Below are 25,928 nucleotides of genomic sequence, written 5' to 3' on the forward strand. Positions count from 1 at the left end.
CCTACTTGCTGGGGGCAGGCAGAATGAGAAACAGAGAAGGCCTTGACACTGCATAAGCACTGCTCACCTAAAACACTGGTGTGTCATCAACACAGTTTTGGTCACAAGTCTAAAAATACAGCACTATACTGGCTGCTATGAAGAAAATGAGCTCCATCCCAGACAAAACCAACAAAGCCTAATTCACATTTTCCCTGTCAAGGTAATCCAAAAGGTTTACACATTTCCATATGCACTTTTTTTGTTGTTTTGTTTTGTTTCAAATTCAATTCACTAAAGCATTGATATTTATTTAGGGTGGGTGGGAAGAATCTGGTAGCAACATGGACTGAAGATAAAACACAGCATTTTTTGAAACAAAGGTACTGCTTACAGGCCCTGTGTCAATACTATTGACTGAGCTTCTGACTAAGTAGTGTTAATTATTATTGAGAAACAAACTGCACTAACCTGCTACAATGGAGGCATGGAACACCATGCATTTGTCAATAGATTCACACTTCTAAACCAGGTAGGTGACTGAAAATTCTGTGTTTGCTACAAACTCAGTCTGTGTATTTATAAAAAGACTACTTAAGTAGCATATTCAAAACCACCAACTTGTGTTACCACACAGCCTGAAATAAAGTTGTAGCTAATGAGTAAGAATGAAGAAGACTGAGTGAGAACTATCAGTGTCAGGATAGAGTCAAAGAGCAATGGTTTGAACGCATCAAATGAAAAATGCAGCGTCTGGCCTGAGACTGACTGGCTGTGCTACAGCAGCTGCCCTCAGGGAGAATGTGGTCTGGTAACCTTGGAGCTATACATTTAAGGGCAATCTTTTTGCAAAATCCCAGTCTATATCTGAATGTTTTCTCTGCTTACTGTATACCTTACTCCCATTTGTTTCCATCAGTTACTGTCAATAATAAAAACCAGTTTGAGTCTAGCTTGTATCTGATTAGTTACTCTTCTAGAGAGCACTTTGTAAAAGCCACCTCCTCCTCCACCCTCCAAACTGTACTTAACTCCTGAAAGCAACACTTCAGAAAGAAGAAAGTGACCACAGGAAGCTCAAATTCTTTACCTGGCATTTGTTCAGATGGCAATTCAACTGCCTAGAAAGGGATTTTTTTTCCCAAGGAAAAAAGGAAAGAGGAAGTTATAAGCTTCTCTAGTCTGAAAGTTTCCCCTAGGCTGTCAAGGCTCAGGTGACTCCCACATATTATCTCAATTCTGCAATCAAACCAGTAAGTTTTGTTAGGAGAAAGAATTATGCCATTAAAAAAAAATAATTAACTATTGTTCATTACTGCAAGACAGCACTGAAGACATGAAGGCAAATCTCTTCCTCCCCTAAAATTATCATGGAAGCTGTTCACAACGAGGAACAGCTGTGTCCAGAATGACCCGCCAGAAACACTACAACAGTAATAAAGGACTAAGTGAACTCAGGAAGCTCAGGCATTTCAAAATCAAAATACTTAGACTGATGGAGTTCCAACTGATGGTGGCACTTCACAATTCCATAAGCTGCGTCTCCTTACTGAGAATACTTGCTTTATTAAAGTCATAATTATCAAAGAGTTACAGTTCCTAGACTACCATTAGCCCAAGGCCTTCCAACACTACTGTAACGTAACAGCTGATCATAAAGGCTGACAGAATGAACATGTTCTTCCCCTCCTTCTTCATGCCTCTCACATCCCTGCCAAGTGACTATTACACTTCCTTTCATGTATATTGGCCCTAACAGCCTTGTTTAGGAGCTTTGAATAAAAAACTGAAAATGCTACTAAAAAGAACCAAACAGATAAAAGGTTTCTGAACTCTCTTAAATAGCCACGCAAAAGTCTTATTAAATAGCTTGAGTTATTAAGTAGAAGATTACAGAAATAGTATTTCTGTGATTGTAATCCTGTTAGATAATTCCCTCTCACAACTTAATGAATTCCTGTATCACATGAATGGAATGTTCTCTAGATAATTTCAATATTTAAATTATCAGCCAGAAAGGATGACTAAATGTTCAGAAAGACAGATCACTCATAGGAAGTAGTATCTTTACTGGATTTATTAATTTAATTATAACTTTGAAATACTTGAAGCTGCAGATTTAAATCTGGAAATCAATTTCTCAATTTATCTTTCAAGGATAATGTCCTTCCCAACTTCAATTTGAGCCTTAAAATCTAGAAGTCTCGTAGCTCAGCCTGAACAGGAGGATTCCCATGGACTTCCCCCCTCCTTGCCCACCCTGCCTTCCCAGGTGCCTCTGAAGAGCAGGTACAGGCTCTGGATGTGGAAGGCCAGTTAACGAATGATGATGTGGATGACAGTCCGTCTTCACCAGAGATGCTGCCAAGCTCAGAAAGGCCTACCCCTGGTATCACAATCACCTCCACAAAGAAGAAAGGTCATAGTTGTAGGCAACTCCCTTCTGAGAGGAAAAGAGTGTTCAATATGCCAGACAGAAGCTCCTCTTAGGGAAGTCTGCTACCTCCCTGGGACCTGGGTTAAGGACACCACTAGCCTGGTATGGCATTCAGACTATTACCCATTGCTGCTCTTCCTTGCAGGTGGTGATGAAGCCACAATGCATAGTCCAAGGGTAATCAAAGGAGACTTCAGGGCTTTGGGATGGTTGGTAAGGGAATCTGAAGCACAGGTTATTTTTTCCTCTCTTCTCCCAGTTGTGGGAAGTGACACTGGAAGAAACAGATGACCCCAGTCTACTAATACGTGACTCCAAGGCTGGTGCGCTGCCACAATTTAGTTTTTTTTCATAGTGGGATGGCCTACACAGCGCCAGGCTTGCTGGTGTCAGATAGGATTCACCTTTCTGAAAGGGGCAAGAGGGTCTCTGCTCACAAGCTAGTGTGGCTCATTGACAGAGCTTTAAACTAGGCTTTAAGGGGGAGGGGGGCAATATCAGGTTTGCCTGTGACAAGCTGTGGGACAACAGGCAATGGTTAGAGGGACAGGGTGCTAGTGAGAGCCTGTTGCTCTGAGATGTGCTGGCTACCCTGGAACACACAAAGTCTTACAGAGAGAAGACAGACTCCCGTGGTAATAGGAGCCAACAAGGAAACACTGGTGAAGTACCTCAAAGGAACTAAGGGGTGTTCCTAAGAAGATGACACAGCCAACAGCCCAGCTGAAGTGCCTTTACACCAATGCATGCAGCAAGGGCAACTAACAGGAGGAGCTGGAAGCCACTGTGTTGCTAGAAAACTATGACTTAATTGCCATTACTGAAACTTGGGTTGAACAAACCCCATGACTGGAGTGTGGCTATTGATGGCTACTACAGACTCTTCAGAAGGGATGGGAAAGGAAGGAGTGGTGGAGGCATTGCCCTTTATGTCAAGAGTAGGGTAGAGTGTGAAGAGATGCCTCTGAAGAATAACCATGAGCAGGTTGAGAGCCTATGGGTAAGAATAAGAGACTGAGGCAACAAAGGGAACCTTGTAGTTGTTGTCTACTACAGGCCACCTGACCAAGGGGAGCCTATTGATGAAGCCTTCTTACTCCAGCTACAGGAGGCATTGCACTCGTAGGCTCTCATCCTGCTGGGGTACTTCAACCAACCCAACATCTGCTGGAAAAGCAGCACAGCGAGCTTTAGGCAATCCAAGAGACTCCTGGAGTGCATGGAGGATAACTTCTTAAGCCAGGTAACGGACAGCCCCACCAGAGGGGATGGAATACTGGACCTGTTGGTCACCAATGCAAATGAGTTAATTGTGGAGGCAGCCCGGGCTGCAACGATCATGCACTGGTGGAGTTTGCAGTCCTAAGGGATGTAGGTCGGGGGAAGAGTAAAGTGGATTTTACAAAAGCAAATTTCCAGCTCTTCAAGGAGTTAGGCAATAGGAATCCCTGGGAAACTGCCCTCGGGGACAAGGGAGCAGAACAGAGCTGGCAGATCTTTAAGGACACTTTCCTTAGAGCACAAGAGCTCTCGATCTCCATGCGTAAGAAATCAGGAAAGGAAGGCAAGAGACCAACATGGATGAGTCAAGACACACTGGTCAAACCAAAGGGCAAGAAGGAAATGCACAGGCAGTGGAAGCAGGGACAGGTATCCTGGGAAGAGTACAGGGACACTGCCAAGTTGTGTAGGGATGGGGTTAGAAAGGTCAAGGTGCAGCTGAAGCTGAACTTGACAAGGGATGCAAATAATAATAATAATAATAATAAGGGATTCTACAGGTATGTCAGTAATGCAGGTTTCAGAATAAGAAGTGATCTCAAATTAAGACTGATTACACTACTTTCCCCTGTTTTGATGTGGGGTAGCAATTTCTTCTGTCACAAACAAATCTTTTAATACCAATAGTGGTCAAGAACAGCTGCGAATAGAAAAACGTAGGCAAATATTGCACATTATTTTGAAACGGAGAGACTTTTATATTAAAAATCTATCTAATCTGGTATTTTGTCCAAAGCACATAAGACAAAGAAACTAGAAAAAACAAAGAGTGGATTATAAACACTTTTTAAACATCTATAAACCTCTTGAAATAAATTTATTTGAACTTGAAAACTTTAAACTCTAATCTAATACATTTATAAAAATAAATACTAACCTAAGTAATACTTTCAATATTAACTAATAGTTACAATTAATGAAAGTTTAACCAACCAGGAACTTTCAGAATCACTAATCACTACAAAAGCACACAACTCCATTCTAGCTCTGTAAACACTAAAATCTGATAATTTGACACAAAAAAAAAAATTCCCATTTCTACGAAAAACAGTAATATTCTGCATCTTGAAGATAACACCTCACATAAATCCTCATTCTTCAGAAAAGGCTAGAAAATATATTGCTTAACGTTTTCTATATTATCTCATCTCAGTTATATAGATCAAAAAGGAACCAACCTTTAAAATGATAAATGTCCCTTCTCATTTTATGTACAGATTTTACAAAAACATAATGTACTTTTTTGCCCAAGATACCCATTTTAGAAAGTTAATTTAGAGCTCTGATTATATGCAATATTTCTATCGAACAAGCACTCAACTATTCTTATCCATTCTGATCTCAACACATGGCTTTTATGCTTAAGATAACGAAAATCCACCCAATTAAATAAAAAATGGTAAAGCAGAATGAATCTCAACATGAACATGAAAAGCAGAAAAGCAAGCATCTGAAATGGTCTTTGGCAGATGAAAATTTATTTCTACTATTTCAATCTCTAGACTGACAGCAGCCTTTATTTTCTCTAAGGCAAACAACTGAGCATTTGGTATACCATGGCAAGAACTACCTTAATCAAATGCAAAAAAATTATTTGTTGTTCCTGTGCAGAAACATTGCTAAGATTCATTCGATTGGAAATTTCAAAATTGCAAAATGCTATCAAAATAGCATGGTAGGTACTTCATCCTTTTCTTCTTTTTTTTTTTTTTTTTTTTTTTTGGTCAAATTCATTTGCATCAGAATTAGTTTACAAGTGAAAGTTTAAGAATAATAGGTTCAATTACACACTTTTTTCAGTGGCTATCATGTCAGAGTTGAAACCAGTAAGTACCAGGTATTTGACAGGAGGGAGGGGAGCAATCTTGTTTCCCCATTTTAATTCTTAAGGGCAAGTTTTCATTCATCTCCTTTAGTCAGTCATTAATCTTGCACAGCATGGTAAACACCACTATATGCTTACCAGGTCTCAAATGTGGTAAGCTGAGTCAATAGTTCATGAAAAAAGAAATACTCATTACCACTCTTACATTGGCAATATATTCTTGGAGGAGAAAAAGACTGGTCCACTAATAACTCTTGCCAGCTGTCACAGAGAAAAGGTTACAGAGGCAAAGATGTTTTTACTCTGGACTTCTAAGAATATTTTAGTTAATTCAGCAGAATGGCTGTTAAAAGCAAAGCACACAGGTAGGACAAAACTTAAAATGAAACCAAACAAAATCACAAAATCACCACCTTCCTTCAACCTGAGGTCTTGCTCCTTTCCAAGGATTATGCATTTCTAATACCTATCTAAAGGTGGCAGCAACTGTTTATTCTTATAGGCCCAGAATTAATCTTTGAAGAGCTTTGAATGCTGTATCACAGGGCTCTATCCAGAAATGACAGAATCAAATTCACCCTCAGTATCAGCCTAATGTTGTGTCAAGAATTAAGTTGTTTTTAACAAACACAACCTGTAGATGACAATTTCTGCACACCACCCATCTCCAGCTTTGTTTCTTATATTACTGATGTAAAAGCAATACAATCTTGATTACCTTGGCCACTGAATAACACTTAACATAACACAAAGATACTCCAAATTAGACATGTTCCAGTATGAGAATCTGCATGTTAGAAAGACATAAAAGTGGAAAGTATTTCCTACTTCAGTCAAAAAAAACCCTCTACCCCCAAATGCCTGCCTTTCCTTTCCTCTCCCATTATGGGAGAGGAAACATCCAGGATGCATGTAAGTTATGGAGAGAGCTCTACTAAACAAAAGACAAACTTGTAATATTTAGTACAAGACACTAGTGTGAAGCATCTTGTTACAGTCTTCCCAAATTTGAATTTGCTCTTTGTTCTCAGAATTAGCACCCACACCTTTAACCTGTTCTCATTATCGCTGTAATTACTAATGTCATGAATCAAGTTACAGAAAACAGTCTAGCCTATTTAACTCTACAGACTATATCCTCACATGATATTCAAATGAAAATAAAGCAAAAAATGGTTCTGGAGAAGAAGAACCAGGGCTCTGGCCCGCAGGGGGAAGTGTGTGTGTGTGCGAGGAGGTAAAAGGAGGAAGGCAATGAAGAGGGTCTGCAGTTCCTCAGGGACACCCGAACTTATTTACAGCTATAGGCTCTCAAGCACTTCCTGCAGAAACAGACACAGTGTGAATTTCACTTTCTTCATTCCTATCCTTTAGGAAGGAATAAGTCTTAATAAGATAAGCAAGCTTGTAAACAAGCCCTTCAACTTCTTTCATCTTCAGTTCCACTTGGGAGAAAGTGTTCTTTGGTAGCTTTTTTTTGTTGTTTTTGAAAATATGCATTAGTTACAAGATATGCACATCGTATATGTAATGTGTATCTACATCATTACGTACATAAGCATATATATATATATATATGTGTGTGTAATTGCAATAGTTTATTAAAAAAAAATAGTTGTAGGGTATTAGAAGTTAAACTGACTAACCATTCAAAAATAATATTACATTGCACACCCCCCCAAAAGTTCTAAAGAATATAACCTAAGCCCCAAAGGCTACCTTGGTAGAGGGGATGAAGTGACACGCTTCATCCACAGTCTGATTGCACTAAGGTTTAAGAATTATTTGAATATACTCCTTTGGCTAATTTACAAAAAAATAGTCCAAAACCAACAACAAAAGAATCCCAAGTTGCAAATTCTAAACTGAATTTAATTAATTTCAAGATATATGCTCCCCTATTTGTTCTTTGGTTTGCTTGGCTACATTTGGACCTCACTTTTTCCAGTCAGGATGAATCTGAGATCGACAACAGATTTCACTGTATTTTCCATAAGAAACTTCTGACATTGTAGGTTTCAGGCTAAATGGGTTTTGATACACAGTTGGCCCATCCCTGGGCTTCAAATGAGGACTGCATGTATTTCCCCAGCATCTGAGCCAGTCAACTACCAACTCACACAAAAGCTTCTAAAGTCAATGAACGGTGCTGCTTCTGGTCACTTAGCAATTACTCCATTTGCCTCAGAGTAACAGACCAACTAACATAACCCAGTTACTGAACTAACTCACAGTGTTATGTATTACTAAGGAGGCCTGCCTTTAATTGGGAGATATATCAAAGTTGCTATGATAATTTTTTGTGTTTTTTTTTTTTTCTTTAAAATCAGTGGAGGAAGCATGGCTTCATGAGATAAATACATTGTAATACATTTAAATATAAAGTAAAGCAAAAGCTTTTGAAGATGATGAAAAGAAGATTAGTGAAATATATTCCTCAGGTATACTAGAACATTAGTAAAAATGATGAACAACGTAGCAAACCTAAGAATTTTTCCACACCTTAAAAAAAATTAGTTTGAAAAGCTAAGTTTATCTATTTTTTCAAATAATTATATTTTCAAGAAGTATCTGCATGGGTGCTAGAATGATAAGTTCTTACTCAGTTACAAAAGTATCTGTATGCATGAACACACCAATAAGGCTTGTAATTATAGTATACATACAGTAATACGGTAGAAAACCTAGCATCACACTAAGAATATAAATCTGAATGTTTAAAGGAACATCAGACGTTTAAACTGACTATTTCATCTTACGTATTACAAGACAATTACTAATTATATGATTGCATAGCCTTGTATAATAATTGATACAGCTTATTTGTTAATGAGGACTTCCCCTCCCCCTCAATTTTTGGCAGACATCCCGTGGCTCAATGAAGTGGACACACAGAAGGTTACTGGAATTTAGGGTCAACTATTACTTGGTTTACAGTTATTATAGTTTCTGTCAAATTTAAAACTTATCCACAGGGAGACTAACCTACTGTGAGAAAAAAAGTTGACAGTTTGAAGAACAACAGAAGCACTGCATCCAAGAGGAGATTTATTACTCCTTGGTCCTGCACTTCTTCCACAGTCTGTACTGTATACATATGCGTATATGTACGCACACCCCCCGCCTGTCTGTGCGCAGTCAGAATGGCAGGCAAAGAAAATGGAAACAGTCACCATCTGGTATGAGAGGATGGCTGAAAAAGCCCATTTTAGCTATGAAGTTGTAATAGAGAGAATGTAGGTATGTTCACGGGACACAGTGGGATCTAATGTATATTAAGAAGTAAAAGTCAAACAGAATTTTATGAATCTCAGTGGCAACTCTTTTTTCCTCCATTGGGATGACATTTGTTTAAGATAAAGTTTAATATTTGGGTCAGTTGAATCAAGAACTCAATTTCAGACAGCTCAAGCTTATGAGAATAAAATAATATGTGTAATGTGTGGTAGTTTATTAACACTGATTTATCAGCAGGAAGGATGGAAGTGAGCATCACTACCAAACAGACGACAAAGAAAGGCTTGATAGGAGACTTCTTTCATATGAGATGGAAAAATTGTAGAGGAAATCTTCTACCATCAGTGCAGAAACTGCTCCTCCCTCCTCCCCACCACCCCAAAAAGAAAACAAAAGAAATCCTATTAATGTTGAAGGGGAAAAAACAAGAGAGGAAGTTTACAAGAAAGTTTTGTGCCTTTTTTCTTAGATTGAGAAGACACTAGAAGAAAAGGATGATTGACAGAATAATTCTGACTCATGACAGCAAAATTAGTGGTAAGCCCAGTGTCAGTAGCTAAAACGTAAACACCAAACTGGAGATGATGTCCCTTTTCCTCAAGTTTACCTTTGGTGCTTTAGAGAAAAGGGATGCAAGACAAAATAACAGCCAGAAAAAAGAGCACATAAAGGTGGCTGCACAAAATATAGTTCTGATAGTAGCATACAGGAACATATTCTAGATTTATGAGAGGAGAATTACCAGAGAAAACCGAGTAAGGCTCTCCATATTTGTAATTGATGTCTACTGAGGGGAAGAAACAGCAACTAAACAAAACCCCACACTTCTCTTTTACAGTTTGGAAACAGGAACCATTAGGAGACTCGTTGAGAAAGAGAAAAAACACTTATTTATTCGAGCTGTGCAGAAACATGGGAGATGTAAGAGTTTTTAAAAGTGTTCTGTTTTAGAGCAGACAAAAAGGAGACTATTTTCAGAAATTTCAGTCTAAGGGAACAACTAAACTGGTTTATTTTCCTAAAGAATACTTTGTGAAACACGTGAAAATTCTCCCCCCAAAAAAGCTTTTGTTGCTTGGGATGTGGATGGTAAACACCAATTTCACATGTTGACCAGACTTTCTTTATCTAACCAGGTATTTTTTAGTCTAATCCTGGAAATTCACTTTAAAATACATGATTTATGAAATGCAACAAAACTCTAACCGATTTCTGTCAAGATCAAAGTAAATTCCAAAAGATCCATGAGAAGTAATAACCACTTTCTGACAGACTTGTGAGGAAATGGCAATGCAGAACAGGCTTTTAGTGGGAAATGTTTCAGGCCACCCAGAAATGTTTCTGGATTAACACAATGTGTTAATTAGAGAGACAAATCAAAATCACAGAGGGAGGAGAATGACCTCTCACAAGGTGGGCAGCGGAGGTTGCCTCTAGAACTGAAGACTAGGGAAGCAAAGACAGCAGAAGAATGCAAAGTGGTGCTTGATGGAGAAATGCTGAAGTCTAGAAGTTTACTACTGTGAAGTTAGCATATCCAGACCCGTGATTTCCAGATGTAATTAGGCTGCAAGTTCATTTGAACACAGAATAACTCCTGTGCAAATTATTTCATGTCCAACTGCACAACGTACTCCAACTGCAACTGACTTACCTCCCATAATTTTAGACTGGCAGTTGATAAATTCTGGCTTCTTGTCTGTAAGATATCGCTGACAAGTGTGGTGTAGAACCTGAAAGAAGGTGCATTTTTCTGAAGCTGTACTTGCTACCCATTGGTCAAAAGCGTTTTCAAATAGTAAATCAAATTCTGGAGAATCCTAGAAGACAAAAACCACACTACTATTATTCCAGTTTTGTAAATTATTTGGAGAAAGATATAGAGCTATTATTTTTTAAAGGCATTATGTTGGAAAAAGGAGAAAGGTCATGCAAATCAATATTATTCCACCCCTTGCATTTCACAGGGCAGTGGTCAAAGGGCTTCTTTTTTGTACAAAAGACTGTACTGGGTAGTAACAGAACTTGATGCGCCATTGCTAAGGTGCTCAGGTGGCTGATCAGACCACAGCTTTGAACAGACCAAGGGGGTTAGTAACAAACATGCTTTCCTGTGCAATGAACACAGCAAGTCATGTTGTGATCCCATAGTATGAGGCACATTCCTAACTTCCAGTTCTGCTGTTTTACTCCCGAAGACTTGTATTCATAAACATAATACGTGTTAGTACAACTTTGTCTTCAGACAGCTCAAGGTAGGCTGTATATTCCACATTAAAGGAATTCCAGAACTATTTCATGGGAGGTTTCTTTGTTTGTTTTTGGTTTAAAATCACTGTTCATGTTCCATCGGCAACTAAACCATACCACCGCTCTTTGTAGGAAAGGATAAGAAATGCAGAAGGATCTGAGAAAAAAACCAAGGTTCACGATATTTCACAAACTTGAACCTCAGTAACCTCTCCTGTCCTTGCTTCTACTTACTGCCTTATCTTACAGCACAGTTGCATGGCAAAATGGACCCCAGGAGGCTTATAGCTGAAGACAAGGCAAACAAGACTTATTTTTCCTCTTCACAAAGCAGAGAGAGAGGGGAAAAAAGGTAGGGAAAGACAGGAAGAAAAAACACTGTACGATTATGAGCTTTGGCTTCCTCCCATTTTTTCCATTAAAATCTATTTCATGTATTCCATTGAGTTTTCTCTTTTTTTGAGAATTTGCACTTAAACCTGCATCTTATTTTTCCAGATGCCCTTTGAATAATGAGAGAATGCCCAATCCACAAATTATTTACCAAATACCTCAATTATCATTTTCCAGAACTGTTCAAACTCACCCGATTAGGGTCTATCCCATTGACCTGTCGAAGCTGCTCGAGCATCCATTGCGTTCTCCTGACAAAAGACGTAGAGCCTTCAAATTGCTTCACCTTCGTGATAGATGCTTGAGCTGGTTTCTTGTTAGTCACTGAAAAGAAAAAAAGAAAAATCATATAGCTAGAGTGGGCTTAATGTTTCAGAAATGTGTCATTTAGTTCACTGTATCAGTAGCTGATTTGCTGGTGTATTTTCTAAAGTGCCCCACAAAGTAAATACATGTCACTGATTCTGACAGTAGAACACATTGCTTTTACTGGATAACATACTGAAAAGCACATTCTTTATTGTCAGAAAGATAGTACGATGCCAAACAAACATTATACTGCTCAAAATTGGAAATATTTTAGCCACTATCAGCTTAAAGTTGCCAACACCCTGCAAAAAAAAGAACTAAACCGAAGGTCTTTCCATCTGCATTCTTACAACCACCTTACTGTTCTCTTTTCGTGTTAATTAGCAGAGGTTTCTCATACACAGCCTCTTACTAATTTCTTTCTCTTGTCATTTTAGACAGGGGAACACAAAGGAAAAAAAAAACACAGACATCTCCATGTAAGTAGAAATCCATTTATATACCTTTTTTAAAAAAACACATGGTACTTTAACTTTCACATTGGTGATTGATTGAAAAAAAAAAAACAACAAAAAAAACCAGGTTTCTTCAGTCTTTTCACAACATGTCACGTGTAGGTCACGCTTGTATAACACCAATATCTATGATATTCAATTCTCAACTTCCAGTTTCCAGTCAACAGACGTAAGTATATGCGTTTACTGCATTAAGAAAGTAAACCCTCCAGATCAGACAATAGTCTGTGAAAAATATAGGTAAAAGAATTCAGGAACTAAAGATTGCTCGACCTCCCCAAAACTATTAGGTACCACAAAGATAGAATAAATAAGAACGATCTTATCAGTTATAAACAAAATATGTGTTAAAAACCACAAAGTCAGTCATGCAAGGCAGGTCTGCAACATGAAACACTCCCATTAGTATCCTTAACTCAGCATCAGGTTTTCAAAGAGTTCATTAGAGCTAACTTTTAAATCACATCCAAACATATTTCCACTTCCTGTGAAGAAATAATTTGCAGAATCACTGTACTGAACGGTTTACTAAAGGTGGTGTGTCTTTTATTTTTCTCCTTAGACTCTTTGTTTCCAAAAAATCCTTTAATCCATATGGTCCTCAAAAAGGAGTATTATTGGAAAAGTCACTTTTCTCTGCTTTTAGGTGCTGGCAGTTAAAAAAGGCTTTTAAAATAATCAAGACTTGAATACTACGATTGCTTACTTTTGGGATCCCCCTTTACCGAAATAATCAGGAAAATGGGCTTCCCACTTTGCAGATGCATGCTGCATACACTTCTGCATGCAGGGGCACAATTATACAGTAAGTAAACACTGATGCAATACCTCATCATTCTGCAAAGTTAAAAAGTTAATATTGCTTCTTAGGACGAAAATTTACCAATGCATAAATCACTGTATTGTTGTTAAATGTACTTTGGAATAGATTAGCAAATTCAGATTAATATGGGAAGTTCTTTTCAATATCTCAGATTTATACATTTTCAGTTCAGTGTGTGTCTCCTATGCACAGATGCAAAGTCCAAGCACCCTTATGAGAACTTAATTTGATAAACATAAAATTCATTTCCAAGTAAATTTTAGTAGGTAAAAAAATTCCACATGGTGGATAATTGTTTTTAAGAAGTTACTTTGGAATACAAAGTGTAGTTGGCCTCAATATATTGACCAGACTATTGATAAGAATGTAAGAAACTGATTGTCAGAAGTCTGTTAATGAGCAGTTGAAGCTCTGAGAACAAAATTAGCGCAGTATGCAATTCCGAATCACACGTCAAATGATACAGAACAGAGAAAAATCAATTTATCAGAAAGGTAGCAGCAAAATTAGATCAGAACAACTACTGAAATGCAAAGACAAGATTTTACTAAGAAGTGAGATTAATATTAAAGATTCATCAATGGCCTATGCACACAAGCCTAACAATATCAATAAAGCAAAGATGACAGGCATCCTATCTATCCTTACACAGCATACATAGGTTCTGTTTTCATTGCAAGTTTACATACCACGGAGCGGGAAACAAGCAGACCACAAACTTACGTCCCTACCTTCCCTGAATTCACTCTAATATTTACTCATGTCTTTTTTGCCAACACCAGCGATCACTCTGGCAGACTCCGTAGCACCCCACTGGAACGAGTTTCACATATTTCTACAAAGCAGTACTAAGAGAAGGCTATCTAACAGTGGCTCAAGTTTTATGGTTTCTTGATTATTCCCTTTTCACACAAAACAGGAAATAATCTTCTGCTGAATGAGCCATGTATTAAAAACAAGACATTGTGCATACTATACATAAGCCACATATAGAATTAACACTAATAGCAATGCAAAACAAAGCCCTCAAAAACAGGAAGCACTAGACAGAACAATTATGTGATCAAATGCTATTTTTCACCCCATCAGAATCTCATGGATAATCAATTATAGCCTTAAACTTTAATACACAGAACTTCTCACTGCTCTGGAGACTTCTACATGACATACATTCTAGTGCTCTTGAAAACAGGGGTCATTTCAAGTGAAAATATCAAATTTTATAGGTAAGTTAGTTAAACACTAAACGCCTCCATAAATTGTTTGGCTGGTTTTACATATCCAAAAATCTAATTCTCCTAACTTCTCTGCACAGCACTTTTACTAATCAATGAACAGCAGCTTTGTCTTCATCTGGAGCTGTTAGTGCTCTGTCCTTCAGCAAAAGGAGATCACATTAAGTGCATAAACTTCATAAATTCTTGAAAACATCTATAAGTGATCAACTATAAAAACATTTGATTAGATGACTGTTTCTATATCATCCACCACACAGTAAGTCTAGGAGAGCCTGAGAGGGCTGCTCTTCTACAGAAGAGCTTATAAGTGTCTGGGATATCTCAGTCATCTTAGGTAGAAATTCAGTCTCAAGGTCGCGGATGTGATCCTCTTGGGAAAATGGCAGTTCTCCCTTTAGGTCTCACACACGCAATTCTTGCACACAGTCACAGAGATCTAGTTGCATTTCACCTTTTGTGCCTTGGTATTTTAAGAAAAAGCTAGCATTTCTAGAACATTCAAAAAACCAGCTACCCACAAACCCACCAAATATAATTTAAAACCTTCATTTAGTCCGTGACAGCTTGACAGTAGTATGGCAGTCCTTACAACTCTGTGAAACCCTTTGGCAGCTGGGAAAACCATCCTCACTAGCTGCTCATTATGTTGCTTTGCAAACTAGAGCACTTCCACACAAGCCACCGAGTGGGTGTTACCTTGCAAACATGTAAAAAGTCTTTTCTTAAATCTGAGAAAAATTGGAAGCAATTACATGCTCCAAGCCACATTCCCTCTCTGACAAGTCATTCAGATGTGTTTGCTAAAATCTTCCACAATCATTATCTGCCTTAATAAAAAAAAAAAGACAATACTTAAGTTATGCTTCAGTTTTTGGTGTTGGGTTTTTTTTTTGTTTTGCTTTGCTTGATGGGTTTTTTTTGTAACAGAACTTAACATTCTGCCTTCAAAATACCAAGCTGTAGTAGTGTGGACAATGCATGTTTATTTGAAACCCATCAATAGATGGTAGGTCCATATGGTATTTCTGTGTGTCATCAGATGCGAATAAAATAGCTTTTAAATTTTTTATTTATTTTTTAAAGGAACATATAGTTATTGGCAAAGTAAGAAAGAATGTGTGAGGAGTCACATACAGCAATTTATGATGGAAGACATTGTGGTTTGTGGTTGTGTTTTTTTTTTAAATACTAGGTTAACATATAACCAAAAGTCACGAAGTCCGAAACAGTGGCACTTCTTCTGGGACTCAAGACATTATTAACCATTTTGCATCATAAATAAACATAAGTCACAGTATTAAGTTTCAAAGAGGTTGTTAAAGTTTGAGAGGCGTGCATTTAAGTGAAATACTCTGTTTCAAAAGCAGATCAGAGAATACAAGGCAGAAATAGTCAGATCAGAATTAGCTTTACATAATGCTGTGACAGAGCCTGTAAAGTCACTGTTCTCATCATTGGGAACACATGGAATCAAATGTATTTGAATTCCAGGCCTCAGCTGGAATCTGGTACCACGTGTATGTCTAGCATCTTAAGCAGCAAATCAATACAGCTCTTCGCACAGAAAGCTAAGGGAGACTAAAGTCACAGTCCAACTTCATCTCCTCTGCAGCCCAGAAAGTATTTTCTTTAGTTTTTCAGTCTTCTAATGTATCTTTACTTGAATGGAATAGACAGAATAACGAAAAATGGTTAATTCCTTAAATACTTACCCCAAAATACCTGGCTTTGAGAAACAGTCTGAACGCTCTAAACCACTGCACTATGAACTTCTATTTATTTTATCAGATTTGAAATGCAAGTTTAAAAGGTAGTGTCTGTCCTTGAGGATTTGACTCTGGATATCCGTGTTTGCTTTGGATGTTCTTTAAATTTAGATCTGTGTATTTAATAACTCAAACTCTAGGTATTTAGGAATCTTATGACAAATGGCTTGATTGCCTCACAAAATCCGTAGTCATATTGCAGTGCATTTCTAAAGTGCTGAATGACTGAAATAACTACTGAAGGGAGAAATTAAAAGTACAAAGTCTTCATAGCAGGCAGTGACTGCTGCAACTGTTTGTATTATAACGAGATTTTTTTTTTTTACCTGGACACTTCACAGATTAATAAATTAAGCAGCCTTAACTTTTATTGCTGTTGTGTCACTAGCTCTTGAGGGAAAAAAAAAAAAGAAAATAGTGCAAATGAGGTAAGATCACTCAAAAAAAATACCTTCATCTATGAAATTATTTAGTTTATGAAAGTGACAGACTGAGACTCACTCCTGAGCAGGCCTGCAGAAGTCTACTAAAGGTACTGGCTGTGTAGTTCAACCCAAAGCTATTCATCAATTTAATGTTAGATCAGCATAATCTATCTGTATGTCAAATCCTGTAAAGGGGATACTCATCCATCAGCTCACAAATAACTAATGATACGACATTTGTCAAAATGGCTGTCAATAATGATGGGAAAAATCTTTAGAACGCATTCAAGACAGTCTAAAGCCTTTCAAAAAAAAAAAAAAAAAAAAAAGAAGAAGAAAAAGTTGAACTGAATACCATGGAAGCGTGATGTGATTTCATGGTCACTGTATCTATTTAATCATTCCTACCTTCTTGTAGAAAAGTTGCCCTAAAGCAAAACTCTTCACAGTGAGACTAAGTCTAAAAACAGCCAGGAGTTTCCTAAAAAAGCTTTTGATTCAGTCAGAATAAAAAGAGAAAATTTAAAAGCAGCAGCATATTTTAATTAAAAAATATTATTTAATATCTGATACAGATTTTATTATGAAATAGATAAAATTATGTATTAGTATTTGTGGTAGAAATGCACTTTTTTCAAGCCAGTTCTTAAGGTAAAAAAGTAGGTTATGAACAGACTGTGACAGAGATAATTACTTCTCTATACTTCCCAGTTCTCCAGAGTTACATATTGAAAAGCTGTCTGCTCCCTCCAGACTTCTGTTTGTGCAATTACATCTAATTCGCATTCTGCAAGTCCCTTCACTCCCAGCCATCAAGGAAACAACTATTTCTTAAACTTGCAAAACGCTCAAATTCTGACAGTCCTGTACACAATCATATGGTAGCTATGGCTACCAATTCGGCTGATGATCTGCAGTTTCTGACCACTGAAAAAAAATAGTGACTGTTTTGTTTCTTTGTCCAATTGCTACTCAATTCTGCAACATGTTTGAGGTTTTATATTCAGAAAACAAAGCATAAGTAACTTCTGGAAATGCCTTAGAAGTTTGAGGAAATCCAAGCCATTTTTTTCTTGCAAATGTCATAAAAGCTCAAAGAAAAGACAACAAGGACTAACCCTCATTTGCTACTCTTACCTACATCATTCCAAAGCAAAAGTCAAGAAAAGAAGATTTATCTCTATTTCTCTAACATGAGAAGCTCTTCCTTCTGTCATAACAACCACCTTATAGTTGTTTTCCCCCATATTTCAAAAATCTTACTCTCCCTGTTTTCTTCCTTTCCTTTTCTTCATTTCAGTGAGGAAATGGGGACTAGGCACGGGAAAGGACACTAAATAACACATCCCACAACCCTTATGATAGTAGAAACTTGTATTATTGCTGTTCCGCAATCCACCAAGGTAGTTTGAACTACTACTGCTCAGGCCACATGGTCCTATAACTGGCAACCAACTTCCACAATTTCCCAAAGCAACTTTCCAACAATCAGAAAAATGAAGCTGAGGATTAAGTAAGATGGAGCAAATGGGTACATTCTCACTTAGTTATTAAAGAATAAGGACCAGATACATGAAACTGTCTTAGCATACCATGTGGATTTCAGGAGAACTATTTCCAGTCTGCTACACGTGATGGTTGTGAGCTTTTCTGTCTCTATCAACTCCAGCTTTGAGTTTGAACACCAAAACTTTTGTTATTTCCTGTTTTCTCAGGACAGTTTCAACTAAAAACTGATTTAAGGTGGAGCATAAATTAATTCTAGAACTTTGAGTCTTCCCACTGTGATTTCCAACTGCTATGTCCTTCAAACTTCATACCTGCTATGGCTCTTAGACCTCAACTATAATACAGAAAGATTCTCTGAGAACACAGTGCTAATAAGACTTACATTGCCACCTCTAGGATTCATTTTAGGTACAGAAAAAAAAAAAAAAGGCCATGTTTGCAGTAGAAGACAGATAGAATCACTGAAAATAAACAAAAGCAGCTAAACTGGGGCAGGTTTAAATTCTCACTTGCTGGTCAAGGCTTACCACGTGTCAAAATGTCTGATAAATTGAGGCTGGACTTCCCAGAATTTTATTTCCTACTTTGCCCGTATTTCCTCTTTCCTTCCATTGACAATGCCTTCTCACCATCTGGGACATCCAAGGAGCTGAAAGCAGGGAGAAGCTGCACAGTTCTCACTTTCTCCACTTGCCAAATAGGACAAGGGGATGTCAGTAGCCCTAATACACAGCAATTTAACCAAAAATTAATTCCTTCTGTTTCTTTAGCCATAGCATAATGTTGACACGAAGAAGAGAGAAGCTTTCAGATACAAGAGGCAAAGTACTCATAAATTTAAACACATACTGGTTTTCCCCAGAGCACTACCCAACAGTTGAACTAACAATTTGCATCACCTTTCTGCTTAAGTCAGCGTCTGCTGCATTACTGTCCATAACAAGTTGCCAGCCTCTTTGCTTTCTAGATAAAAATGTATGAAATATACATCTCAATTAAGGTTTATTCATACATTGTTCAAAATATAGTTTTGTTTAAGTAATATTTATTCCTTCTACATACAAGTTACCTTCATCTGCTGAAAAGTAAACCAAAAATCAAATAAAAAAAAAAAATTTAAAAAAAAAAATCAGTTTTTTGGATTTTGGAATCTGGAAATTCAGATTAAGGTATGTGGTATCTTCCCAAGATGAAAGACTAGACAAAACAGCTTTCTGGTGCCTTCAAATAAAATTTTGTGATTTTTTTTTTTTCATGTGAAAGACACCATAAAGTGCTATAAGCCTCTAGTAAGAGCCTGTATGTTTTCCAAACATAACACTCAGTGCATTAATAACAAAGTATGCCTTAACCTTTAGTTTTGCACCTAGTTTACCATTATATTTACTTTTTACAGAACCATGTAAATACATGTACTTAAAAATAGCTTTTATGCCTATTCAAACATTTTAAGTCCCCATCATACCATATCTTACAGCCCTTACAGTTTCTTGACAGACTGATTTTTCATTCCTATCAAATTTTTAAGGCTAGAAAGATAGAAGTGTTGCAGTTATAAATTAATAGCTTGCTTAAAGTATTCTTCATATACTACAGCAATACAGTTCAAGGTATTGATACCAAAGCAACTACTTTTCATATCGGCACGGTTATACAGACAGATGCAGTTAACAGTGGAAAGAATGGCAGACTTCGTTTTATAGCCAGAGAGAAAGCTTCTGCTTAACTGCAAATATTTGGAAAGGATTCTTATTAAACACATATTCACTTCCAGAATGATGACTGAACTTCCAGGTTTTGTTGGAATTGCCTCTTACTATTCCATATTGCAAAGCAGCCAACTTTCAAACTTTTCCCACCTCCTTTTTCCTGCATACGGATAGTCAGCTGCATTTGAAGACTTGAGCTATTTCTAGTCACACATAGCCCATTTGAGTTGTATATATGTTTTGAGTTAAAACCTGTTGAGAGGACAGGATGGTGCTCTGACAGATCTACCAAGGCCCAAGTTGCTGCAGGGGAAGATAATCCAGGCAGGTCTCAGGGAAGAGGGGTGACTTCCTCACAACCCAGGAACCAAAGTCTTCATCAGGGACCTCTCAACCAGTGCAGAGCTCCTGCTGATCCTGGCCTACAGCATTTCACATTAGCATTTCACTTTGTCCTGTCATGGTAGAGTCTCACTTCTTAACTGGAAGGTATTTGATGACTGGGAATTTCAGTCCACTACAGCACACGCCCTTCTGTATTAGTCTGAATCATCTACAGCTTCAAACTTCTTAGCTCGCTTTTCCTTAGAAGGAAGGCAGCATCCTACACAGACTTTACTGAACAGGATACTTTAAATAGCCTTGTGAACACTTACACACACTTCAGAAAATCTCTCTTCAATTTAGCTTAGAAATCAAGGCTCAAGATACAGACCACAGTGAATACCTGTGTGGGTGGCTCAAGTTATTCCTTTTATCACATTCTGGTCACTTCAGCACCTGCAACTATGGAGAACAGTTAAAGTCAATACCACGAAAGTACTTCAACTCTTAAGTGGAATTTGGCATAATTCCCATACAAGTTAACAGATGTGCATCCGCATGTAGAGACTACACTAGGAATTACCTCACCAGCCTGAAAACAATGTTTGAACATCACAGCGAGTGTCCTGAGGGGCAGGAAGAGGCTCTGGAAAATTAAAGTTCCAATTCATTACTCAGTAACTCACACAACAAGTACGGTATTAAGAAGCAGTTCTCCATTTGTAATTTTGCTAATCTAATTTGACAGGCTTCAGTTTCTGGAAGAAATTGGCCAATGATTTTTATGATCCTTCAGTGCAATAGGACCCTGTTGTAACATGGGAGAGTGTTTACTGGAGCTTTTAAAGAACTGACTTACAAATCTGTGTTCCTTTCTTGATTTTGTAATGAATCAATGGCCTAAAATACAGAAGACAAGACTACTACTAAAGAAAATACTTTGCACACAGCAGATGCAAGAAAGGACGCTATCACTTCTGTTCAATGCATAGCTTTTGCTTTACACCAGACCAAGTCAGAACAGCAGTGAGCAAATTATCCAATATTCTTATGACTCAAATTTTCAGATGGACACAATTCTACAAAAACCTTCACATTCACATGTTGAGCGATAACATCCAAGTCCCAATATAAGCAACTGAAAAAGGCTGGCAGACTTCGATGACTTCAGATTATGAAGAAATTAAAACCCAAACACACACAGGAACCAAAACAACAAAACTCCCAGAAACACAGCTGTAGGGAAGTACAGGGGGTGAATAAAGGTGAGGCCAAGCAGGAAGAAAAACAAGTGGACCAAGGGCTGCAATTTCAAGTTATCATCATACATTATTTTAACTGAAGCCAGTTAAATAAATCCTGCCCATTCAAAGCCAACAAAACCCAGTATCTCAACCTATGAAGTGCTCTACCCACAGTATATAACCCACAACATATTTTTTCAGCAGAACCCAGATATCCAGCCTTTCTTGCATCTTATCAAGGAAGTGCAATAATTACTGTGAAGGGATGTTTTTACATGCGCACTTTTTTTTTTTTGCTGTCTGATTACTTTCTGCAGGCAACAAAAATTAATAATCTCTAAAGTAGGTATATTCTGAGTATTTTGAGCTTCTATGTTCAAAAAAAAAAATCAGACTACCAGTACTACTATTGTTAAATCTGGGAGAATGCTCATATTATGTGCATCTTAGACAAATCCAAAGGAAATTTATAAATCACCAGGTCTCATCTCTATCCTATGTATTCAGCAGTAGTCCAGAGAGTAATTTATATGTGTGTGTATATATATATATATATATATATATATATATATATGAATGAACAGACTTTTGAAATGCAATCTTACCCCATCCCCAGTCCCCACCCATAATTTTTAATTGCTTTAAAAAGTATGAACGGAACAAATTAACTTTAGGCACCAACCTTCACAGATTTACATACTAAACTATCACGGCAGTTTAGAGGTATGACCAGAAACCTTCATGGTACAGAATGAATCCTGTACAGTGTTTTATAGACAGGTCAGCAGACTGCATCCTTGTCACACTTCCAATGCCCGTCATGCTTCCAGAAATCAGTTCTCTGCCCATCTGCAACCAAGGGTGTTCAGCGGTTGCTCTTGCACACTGGCTGCTGTGGTTAAGTCCTCTTTTTCACTGACATCAGCCAACAAGTACTCTTGACATAACCCACAAAATAAACAGAGAATTTCTTAAACCTTCATAATTATTCCCTACAGCTTCAATTATCTGAAAAGACACAGTATGGTCTCTTGCCAAGATGTTCACTACTATTTCCATGTGCTGTTCAGCATGTCAGGGTCGGAAGTCACCTCCACTTATTTTATGCCAATTTGGTTTGCAAAGCACTTGAGACCAAGAGATAGAAGGCAATGTGCGAGTATAAAATTTTGACATCTTTAAGCATGCAGATAGTGATCTGGAAACCAAGTGAAATTGAAACCCTAATGAGACTGACTTAAAAGTGCTAAAAAAAGTAATAATCCAGTTTACAGAAAGTGTCTTGCTGCACTGGGACCCAACACAGGTTGTGTATTTGCCCTCCATCCTTTTCGTATGCTTTATTCTCCTGCTCCATTTTAAATTTGTACAATGATGGCATGTCTCAAACTGCTTTTTCTTCTTCCAACTATTGACTCATTGCAGCTACCCACTGAGCTTGTTTCACTTTGTGAACAAGATGCAGATAATTAAAGTGTCTAAAGTATCCGTATACTTTGGTACTTTTACTATATCAATACTTAGTTACAGACTGACACATCAAAAAGCCCTACCACAATAAACCAAGAGCAAACAAACAGCTACATGTAACACCAGAAGAATGAGTGACAAACACTGTACAATTGGTTACTAACCTAAAAAACATGGCAAAATAAACATAAGGAAAAAACACGTTGGACCATTTAAAGAAATAACTAACTATATTTTGGTTCCCTTTCTCTTTAGACCACAAAAACAAGGAAAGAAAAAAGTCTAATTGAATTTCCCTCTCCCTGTCTCCCTGGCTACACACTTCAAAACAATCAACACAATCCTGATCTCACTGATGGCACACGCATTAAGGCGAGGTGATTTTTGTGTTTGTGTGTGTGTAAATAAAAATCATTAGCTGCTCAAAACCTACAAGGGTAGGTCAGCAAATCAGATGAGATACATATCTTCCCTTGTCACACTAAAAGGTTGTAAAGAAAGACTGATATGAAAGTATGTATGGTACGAACTGAGGAAAAGCAGCCTTCTGTTACTGCTATGGAAACAAAAAAAAGCCCCCACGAATAACTTTGGAACTCTTGTGCATTTGTTATTTGTGTACTTGTTAATACACAATATATATTCAAAGTATATTCAAGACTAATTTGAAATGGTTACTTCATACCATTTACTGAAATGAATAGCAAAGCAAACGTGCACTTCATGTTATGAGAAATACTTTTCAGAACTGCGGGGTTACAGCACACCACCACTGCACCTGAATGCATTTCAGAGGACCATTCGAATGGCTTTTTTTATTTTTTTTTAAAACACAGTAAATATCAATTGCTGATTAATTGGCTCAGTATCTTCAGAAAAGCAAAACCAATGCAGGAAGACCTTTGGCAATATACTTCAACTGCGTAAAGATACATAATTTCTCAAGCTTCAAACAGACACTCGAGTCTGAGTATCTCAGCTTCACAGGTTTTACCCATTTTATAAACACCTACTCATTTTTCTTAATATGTGGATCCTAGGTACGTTCACAGATCAAACATATCCAGTAGAATATAACCCTCATTAGACTTTGTAGAAAGACATTTGAACTCCAAGAAAAGTTTTGATTCTATATTCTACATTGCAAGTTTCACACCCGCGGTGGACTAGATTTTGAAGGTGCTATGTGCAGGCAGCATTCAGTTACTGTGTGTTTTTCTCACCAGCTCTTTTTTCGGTTTGCATTCTTTTCCATTTGAAGGAGGCCCATTGATCTGTGTATCTTAAAATGCATAGCTGCTTATGCTACAGGGTTAATTGCTGCTATTTCATAAATACAGGGTTAAATACTGTTAATTCATAGGTATACTTCTTACAGGAATATACTCCACGTAGTTCTTACAGGCCCCAAGTTTTCTTCCCAGTAATTTATGGAAGACTATGCTCTGCTCCTTATTCATAACTGCAATTAAATCTGGCTCCAGATTTAATCTCTCAGCTGTGAGGCTATGGAAACCTAAACTGAATGTGCCCCTGGTTATTACTTAACACATGAAATTTCAAAAATAAAAACTTGGAAATAGGTTTAAGATACAATTGATGATTCATGCTTAAGGAGAAAAATAGATACCGTACAGACATAGAAATGTCTCAAAAAAAAAAAAGAATCTAGAAATAACTCTTACACATTTAAATAGAAAATAGTATCTTAAAAACCTTTTAATGACTTACTATGTCAATGTAGCATTAATTTTTAATTTGCACTAACATTTTACTGCTTATAGAAGCTTTTCCTTTGTGAAATTTTTTCCTCTGAAAGTAACTCAAAAAAAAAAAATCTATACTGCCAGTGTTACAAATTAGTTTTCTTCATTAATTTATTTTAGAGCACAAAAAATGCGCAACTCAACCTTATTTCTCTGCACATTATAGATCCTCATAACGAGGTCTTTGCAGCTAACGGGCTGTTCACTGAACTTATTTTTCTACTGTACATATTGTACTGCACTATTATGAGGGACAACATCCTTTTCATTACATTTCATAAAACCCAACAAAACCTGTTAATCTTCCACACCAATCTCCCCCGCCAAAAAAAGAAACTCATTACCACTTGAGACATATTATTAGTTACAAATGAAAAAACCTCCTTCCAGTAAGTACAATGGTTACTAGCAAAGTCTTTACTAAACATTAAGATCATAATTTCCTTTACATTTTTATCAAACAGGATTGTTAAAAATCATGTAATGTGAGTACGTTTCACAGTAATATTTTCACATTTTACATCTGAGAAGACTCACTGTTTGCTCCTCAGTGGTTTAACAGTTTGCCAGTTGGGATGTGTCTATGTTTGACCCTCCTGAGGGGACAACTGTTTCCAAAGAAAAACAGAACACAGGGAATATCCCACTGGCAAAAGTACTAAAACCACCTAAACAGATTAAAAAAAAAAAAAAAAAAGTATCTCATACTTTTGTTATTTTACATACTACTGTTGCTATGTTGCTCCTCTTCGTACTTCTTCTAAAAACCAACATCAAACCACAAAAAACCGCACCAAAAAAACAAGCCACCAAAACAAAGAACCAACAACAAAAAAACCCCACAAACAAAACAAGAAAACCCTAATCAAACAATAACCCACAATTACTTTTTCCTCTTTAGCTTGGCTTGTAATGAAAGCACTTCTCAGGTTAACAGACACTCACTAAAGCCTTCTAAGCACTGTGGTCCTACCTAAAGGGATACAGAACAGAGAAGAAAAACTAACAGACCTAAAGGCCATGAAATAATTTTTGACACATTAAGTGATAGATTAAGAGGCCAGACCTAAAGTCATAGCTGAAATCTAAAGTGCAGCCAAAAGAGAAAAGAGCTTTCAGTTTGGAAACACTTTAAAGTTTCATTTTGGGTCCCAGGTGAATACTGAAGTGTTCTTTAACAAGTCTATATGGATTGCACTAATTTTGTCCATCATCTGTAAATGCCAACAACAGAAGCTACTACAGAGACACATTCCAATTTCCCTCGACCAAGTACTAATTATCGTCACAAAGTCCCTAAAAAAAAAAAAACCCAAAGAAAAATAGAACATTAAAATATATGGACAGAAGCAAAAATCTCATTGATACAGTAAATAAGTTAAATAGAAACACAAAGAACTGATTAAAAAATGAAGTCAGAACTTTAAA

General features: G+C 37.2%; 1 protein-coding gene across 3 annotated transcripts in view; it reads right to left on the reverse strand.

The window, feature by feature from the left end:
- STXBP6 (syntaxin binding protein 6) overlaps window positions 1–25,928 on the reverse strand; it is a 116,301-nt gene that overhangs the window by 15,541 nt on the left and 74,832 nt on the right. For 2 of the 3 annotated variants that reach the window (XM_074149511.1, XM_074149512.1), the window contains 2 exons: window positions 11,596–11,726; window positions 10,414–10,579 (listed from right to left, as the gene is read on the reverse strand). The exons of the other annotated variant lie outside the window; for it this stretch is intronic. In XM_074149511.1, the coding sequence (XP_074005612.1) occupies window positions 10,414–10,579; window positions 11,596–11,726 (297 nt within the window). The remainder of the gene's footprint in view (window positions 1–10,413; window positions 10,580–11,595; window positions 11,727–25,928) is intronic. 3 annotated transcript variants of the gene reach the window in all.

This window comes from Numenius arquata, chromosome 6 (genome assembly GCF_964106895.1).
Source record: "Numenius arquata chromosome 6, bNumArq3.hap1.1, whole genome shotgun sequence".
NCBI lineage: Eukaryota > Metazoa > Chordata > Aves > Charadriiformes > Scolopacidae > Numenius > Numenius arquata.